The sequence below is a fragment of the Denticeps clupeoides genome, chromosome 1 (genome assembly GCF_900700375.1).
Source record: "Denticeps clupeoides chromosome 1, fDenClu1.1, whole genome shotgun sequence".
NCBI classification, from domain to species: domain Eukaryota; kingdom Metazoa; phylum Chordata; class Actinopteri; order Clupeiformes; family Denticipitidae; genus Denticeps; species Denticeps clupeoides.
Window position 1 is genome coordinate 32,227,424 of NC_041707.1, and position 7,291 is coordinate 32,234,714.

Genomic DNA, 7,291 nt, shown 5'->3' on the forward strand with positions numbered 1-7,291 from the left:
GAGAGACAGTGAATTAGGCCATGTCTCCCAGTGCTGCAGACAGAAGACTGATGATTGATGGGGATGTAGAGAAACAGAGGAGAAGGGGAATATGTGAGAAAGTGGGATGTGGGAGGGAAGGGAGAACGCCAGCTCTTGTCCATAACCTATTTGTGTATGAACTGGTCAAACATTAGCAGTCTGGATATATGAGGTGCTATACAAGTGTGAAGTGTGTGTGTGTGTGTGTCAGTGAATAAATGGGTCTCTAGTGCCCCCTACTGCAACCCTACAGTGCAATAGGTACAATAACGTGCAAACACCACAGCAGCAGGATGCAGCTCTACAGAACACACACCTGGAAGTGTCACATTTAACTTTATAATATCAGCCACACATTCACACAAGGTCAGCGCTTGCACAGAGACAGTAAACTGCATTGCGTCTGTTTCCACTGCACAATATCATCGCCCCCTTCTGGTCAACGTGAGAATTAGCCTGAGTCCGGCAAGCTTACGGTTCACGCTTTTTGCTGTCCTTCATTAATCAGCATTCTAAGTAGCACACAAGAAGTCAGCATCTGATGCAGCCCTTCCTGCATCTCTTTACTCCAGAATGATAAATTGTCCATATTCAGTCCAAAGTTCCGAACTGTCTCTGCAAGATTTAACAAGGTAAGATCATTTGTGAAAGTCCCTTTAAGAAAAAGTTATAGTGGCCTCTTTCTTAAAAAAGAAAATGAAAAAACAAAAGGGGAGGAAGACGATAGGCCAGTCTCATTTGTTGCCATAGGAACTCAGTTCTCTGTCCAGGCAGTGTGTGAATCGGTGGTTGAGGAAGAGGAGCTGGCCATGTGGAAGGTAGTGGTTGAGCAAGGCATCAATGCGGTCACTTTTCAGGATCACCTGAAAGACAGCATCCACCCATTTATTAGTAGAATCCATTAACATGGCTTACATCCTTCAATTCATAATCAAAATAAAAGCTATTCATCCATATTTTGATAGAAGTCTGAATTGTTTGAACCGCATAAATGCACTTTATATTCTATATTCTATAAACCAAAAAAAGCCTCTTCACACCTGTCTTGTGTCCCTGAGAAAGACACTTCACCATGTGCTGCTCCTGAGGGACTGTCCCTGTAACTACTGATTGGAAGTATCATCTTGTCTCTGTGCCACTCTGGAATAAAAGTGTCTTCTACGTGAACAATGCTGTTTAATGTAATGTACAAAGTTGGTAGGAGAAAACAGAACCCTTGGAGACCAGGCTCAGTGTTGCCAGATACAACAGATTGTTTCCAGCGTCAAAAAGACACTGAGGTCTGCCAAACCACAGAGGCTGCAGCGCTTTGTACTTATTTAACAAAACTGTGAACTGTTGGGGGAAAGTTACTTTTTTTGCACAACCAATACATTTTTTAAACTTTTAAAACTGAGAGCTGTTTCATAGTATAGGCCATTTACATGCTTATATAACATGAAAGTGGACTTGCGAGTTCGAATCCACTAATCATCTAGATAAATTATATCTACTGTGATATTAGTGCAGAATCAGGATTACATGCAACATTTCATACAGACATGCTGTATGTTGAAAACTGTTCATTTAAAAAATCTGGCCACTCCTGCCAAAGACACTACACATAGTGGTGATTCAATTCAAATTCAACTATAAAGACCACATCACCGCAGTTTCTGCTAATAATGGGACTAACCTTATCAACAGCATCATTCCCACTGATTATTATGACAAAAACAGTTGCCAATGCAGGATCATAGTGTAACACTAATGTAGCGGATAGAAGCAATTTGGGGAAGCGCCTCACTAAACGCACTTGGCTTTCTCATAAGGCCATGAAACTAATGACCTGGATTATGGCCATATGAGAGCCTCATAACTCCTATCATGGCAGACGTGGTTCTGTGATGCTGCTACACTGGTGAACTGAGAATGGATGATTCTTTTATTATAAATAAGATGACAACGCAAGTATCTGACCTCACTCCCAGGCCCCAGCAGACGGAGTTCTTCCAGGCACCGACGACCAATGTTCCTCAGAGTTCCCTCAGCAAGCAGCAGGTTTTCGTGCATGTCGCACACCAGACAGAAGGCCAGACTCTGCACCGCCAGCCACAGAACGGTCCGCTCCACGGCAAAGGGCTCGCCCGAAGTCAAGCGCAGCACCCCAACATCAGCCTCCCCCAGGGCAGCCGCCTCTTCCCCCAACACACACTCCACTGCCGGGACGCCCGACGCTGCACGACCAAGAGCCACCACAGACCGCACGCGCCTCCAGGGGAAAGAGAGGGAGAAAAGGCACGAGATCAGATATTCAGTATACAACAACGCAATAAACAACGTATGTTATGGTGTGAACCTGATCCTGGAACTCGCCGTTTTTAACCAATACACTCACGCTGTCTAACTAGCACCTTGGGATGGATTATCTCGGCAAAGGAGAAGTGCTCACCAACAGAGATTCAGACAGATTTGTGAACAATATTTGAGATTAATGGATCTTTTGTGTAGGTAGAAAATGTTTCAGGTCTTTGAGCTCATGAAATATGGGAGCAAAAACATAAGTGTTATATTTTTGTTCAAATTAATCAATTGGGGTTAGAAATAGCTCATTTGAAAAGCTAAAACCCTACCAAATTATGTTTAATGCATTGAAATGAATTAGTTTCACTGAAAAAAAAGATTTAATCAAGACAGAAAGGTCCAATTCTGGCAAGACAAAAGTTTTGTTGGTTATACAGAAATTGAACAAATTTACTGCAAATACAAAAATATGTCAGCAAATTAAGTAGTGGTGCTGTAAGATCCACATTTTATATATTGTATGACTTCCATGAGCTTGAAGGACTTCATCCATGCGGTTTGGCAAGGATTCATAAAATGTATTGATGAAGTCATCAGGAATAGCAAAGAATGCAGTTTTCGTCTTCCTCTTTCATCCTACCCCACACATGCTCAATGATGTTCATGTCTGGTGACTGGGCTGGCCAATCCTGGAGCATCTTGATCTTCTTCGCCTTGAGGAACTTTGATGTGGAGATGGAAGTATGTGATGGAGCACCATCCTGCTGCAGAATTTGGCCTCTTTTATGGTTGGAAATATAAAAGGTAGCTACGATTTCTTGGTATTTCAGACTATCGATGTTGCCTTCCACCCTGCAGATCTCTCACACACCCCCATACTGGATGTAATGCCAACAAACTTCACTGTTTTCTGGGTGAATCTCGGATCCATGCGGGCTCCTGTAGGTCTCCTGCAATATTTGCTGCAACTGTGGTGTAATTCATCTGAAAAATCCACCTTTTCCAGTGTCCATCCTTTTAGCAGGCTGTGGGCCTTGGCAAATGCCACACAGTTTTTCAAATGGCTTCTGTGCACTGATTCGACCATGGAGGCCATTTTGAGACAGAATCCGGTTGACACAGGGACATCAGGTGACCAGGTCTCGTGGAGCTCTGCTGCAGTGGAAAAATGGACTGGCTCTGGATTTTCGGGCCAACAAACGGTCCTCTCGAGCGTTACATTACATTTACATTATCCAGAGCGCCTTAAAATCAGTAGTTACAGGGACAGTCCCCCCCTGGAGCAACTTAGGGTTAAGTGTCTTGCTCAGGGACACAATAGTAGTAAGTCGGATTTGAATCCGGGTCTTCTGGTTCACAGGCGAGTGTGTTACCACCCTGTTCCACTGCAGTCGAGCAGTTGTCTTGCAAGGTCTGCCTGACCTGGGCTTGACAAAAATCTCTTCAAATCTTTTTTTATCCTCTGTATTTGACGCTGAGAAGGTGACATTGAAGGTGTCTGCCACATCAGCAGTGGATCTGGTCTTCAGATAATCAACACTTTAGTCTCAGGGTGAATCTTAGGCATGTTTGCAGAGGTCTAGTTGCAGTTGATGTGAAGGTCTAGTGTACTGGGGTTCTTATTATGCACTTGCATCTTGACTCAATGGGATTTACCGAGCTTTGAACATTAGAATACTTTTTGACAGTTTCGTTTGCACTGAAACAATACTACATAAGCTGCTGGGAATAAAATGAGCCATTTCTTGTAAAAAGAAATCTTGATTAGAAATATATTTCAGCGGCACTTGAGGTCAATTTGTACAATTTGTACAAGCGACAAGACTTCTGTCAGGGACTGTTATTGAATTTCGCTAGTTGCTTTCCCTGAATGGGGCTGCATGCCAAGATGGCTGCTGAGCAGCAAGTCAAGTCCATTCTGGCCTCCAGTTGGACATGACTGGTCCTGCATTCACGTCAAAAGTGTTCATACACATTTTACATGGTAAAAAGAAAAAGGTAGCATTGTACAGTCAGAGTAGCCACTACATTTTATAGAATAAAAAAACTGAAAAGAATAAGGTACTACATGATGCTATGTATGGCATATATGTGAATGAATGGGTGGTAATTAGTCATTCACTCCATTCGGGCAGAGGTGGCCTGGCGATTAAGGAAGAGGCCTTGTAATCATAAAGTTGTTCGAATCCTAACCCGCCAAGGTGCAGCTGAGCAAAGCACCGTCCCCACACACTGCTCCCCGGGCGCCTGTCATGGCTGCCCACTGATCACCAAGGGTGATGGTTAAAAGCAGAGGACACATATCGTTGTGTGACCGTGTGCTGTGCCGTGTTTCACAATAACAAACACTTTCCTATTTAAATTTTCACTGTAGCTGGAATTCAGTGCATCAACGTCATTCTTGTCCTTCAACACCTATTGTCCCATCAGTACTGCTGCAGTGGTGTTCATTAGGGCTGGTAATGACCTTCTGGTCTGACATTACTAGTACTGTATATTCCTGGTCCATCACATACATCCCTGACAGAAAGAATTTTATGAACATTAATAAATGCAAACCACGTATTGCCTCTGCTTGGCCTGGCATCCCCTAAGGTTCAGTTATAGGCCCTCTCCTGTTCATTATTCATGCGCTACCACCTGGACATATAATTCATGAATCATGAAGGACTCAGTTTTCACACATATTCAGATTTACAGCCCCCACCGCATTAAGACTTGGATGGCATCTTCCCAACTTCCCAAAGCTTCATGCTGTAGAAAAGACTATACGATATCTGTACTGTCCAAGGGTGCTGCTGTCTACCATTTGGCAGGATTGTAAGGTTCCAAAAGATTCCCCATATATGCCTCCCACCTGATCCTTTCTACCTCAGTAAAGTTAGCAGGGAGTTCTGTATTCGACAGAAATTCACAGACCTGGATTTGCTGGATTTTCTCTTACTCGTTACAGCAAAGCCATGTATGGCTGTGAATTTACTCACACGTTGTTGTTTTTTTAACTGCTGCTGCCGATAAATTGTGAAAATGCAAAATAATTCATCCGGTCGTCTGATTTAAGGCGCTCGCTGCACTTTTGAACATATGCGACGCTTATGCATAGACATAGACAGCAAAGACAGGGAATGATTTCATTCACATTAATATAGTACCTCCCAGCTTGGGGTCAAACAACATCCCTGTACATCATGCACGTTCACACTTGTGATAATAGGGTAAGGGTTAGCTTTGGGGTTTTATTTTGTTTTTTTTAAGAGTTGCATACAACGAATGGAAGAGCGGCTGAATTGTTTTGCATTTTCACAACTTTTCAGATGCAGCAATTGAAAAACCAAACGTGTGTGTGTGTAAGCTCACAGACATGCACGCCTTTGTGAAAGTAGAGATTTCTAGGTTTTTACTTTAACGAGAAAGAGAAGATCTGTGGACGCCTGTCGAATACAGAACTCCCTGCTAACTTCACTGAGGTTCCCTCTATGCGTTCTATCATCTGCTGCCATCTCTTGCCCAGGTTATTGCACTCGTGATGTCACATGAATAAGATCCACATTTTAGCTTTGTTTTCTCTCCTGTGGCTTCTCCTGTGGCTTCATTTACAACATTTTTCAGTGAAAGTATTGTCACACGTGATACACAGCAGCACAGCGCACACAGTGAAATTTGTCCTCTGCATTTAACCCATCACCCTGAGTGAGCAGTGGGCAGCCATGATAGGCGCCCGGGGAGCAGTGTGTGGGGACGGTGCTTTGCTCAGTGGCACCTCAGTGGTACCTTGGCAGATCGGGATTCGAACCAGCAACAATCTGATTACGGGGCCACTTCCTTAACCACTTGGCCACCACTGCCCCTTATCCACAACAACTTACAACCAGTAGCAACTTAGGGTTAAGTGTCTTGCTCAGGGACACAATGGTAGTAAGTGGGATTTGAACCTGTGTCTTCTGCTTCATAGGCGAGTGTGTTTCCCACTAGGCTACTACCACCCTGTTGCAGATGTTGCAGCTCCACCACTGCCCACTTCAGACTGGTACCCCGTACACCCCACAGGACGCGGCGTTTTGGTTTTACTTGATCGTTTTTATCGTACACGCTGCTGTCTGTACCTGGCCACCACCGCCAGCCTCTCTTTCTGCAGGAGTCGCCTCGTCTCGGGCACGAGCTCGGGTTCGGGTTCGGGTTCGGCGCCGCGCTGCGCGCTCTCCTCCGGTCCGAAGGCACGAGCGAACAGCACGCGGCTCTCGTTGGCGGACAGCGCGCTCACCGGGCCGAGGGTGTGAATGAGGAAGCTGTGCACCATGGTGTCCCTCTCCAGAAATACGCTTCGCTACGTGTATGTTAGCAAGTGGTAGTAATAACCGATACAAACGGAGGAGGATGGACGGCGTCGGGCACGTCGTCTAAATCCGTAATCGCACGCGGAATGTAAACGATCCACGTTATTCTTGTAATGTGAAATACTTATACATTAACTTGACTCATGAACGCTCCACTTCCGGGTGTGGTCATGTGACATCATGACTGACACAATTCTCCTACCGCTAGATGGCGGTACAGAATTAGCGAATCTGCTTTAGGGGAGATTCTGTTAGTTAGATATGATTTTAAATGATTTTAAAGACAGTCTTTACAAAACATTCACTTAGAAATAAGAGAGAACGCTTAGACAGGATTTCCGCGGAAGTCTTAAATGGGATTCTAGAAAAAAATAAGGTCTTAAATATTATTAAAAATTAATCTTTGAATCCACAGTTAAAGGTCTTAAAAATACTGCAGACCCAGTGTATTTACTTACTGGTAAGATCTAAATAATTTGGCGCATTAAAATTTGCTTTGAAGATTGGTTCAATTGGCATTTCGTATCTTGTAAATATACGCATTTAATGTTTTTTTAATGAAAAGTTCATTTAACGTTAAAGCCAAATTACTACATTTGTTATTTATTATTGCAGGAGGGTTATTAAAATGCTTCTTTTCCGCTCTCGAGCTG

General features: G+C 43.8%; 1 protein-coding gene across 1 annotated transcript; it reads right to left on the reverse strand.

Moving 5' to 3' along the window:
• Positions 1-341: 341 nt before the first annotated feature.
• ap5s1 (adaptor related protein complex 5 subunit sigma 1) lies at positions 342-6,802 on the reverse strand. Its single transcript, XM_028990184.1, has 3 exons — positions 6,408-6,802; positions 1,981-2,272; positions 342-884 (listed from the first exon to the last, which is right to left on the reverse strand). The coding sequence occupies exons 1-3, from the start codon at positions 6,599-6,601 to the stop codon at positions 756-758; spliced, it is 615 nt and encodes a 204-aa protein (XP_028846017.1). The 5' UTR covers positions 6,602-6,802; the 3' UTR covers positions 342-755.
• Between the last annotated feature and the right edge of the window lie 489 nt (positions 6,803-7,291).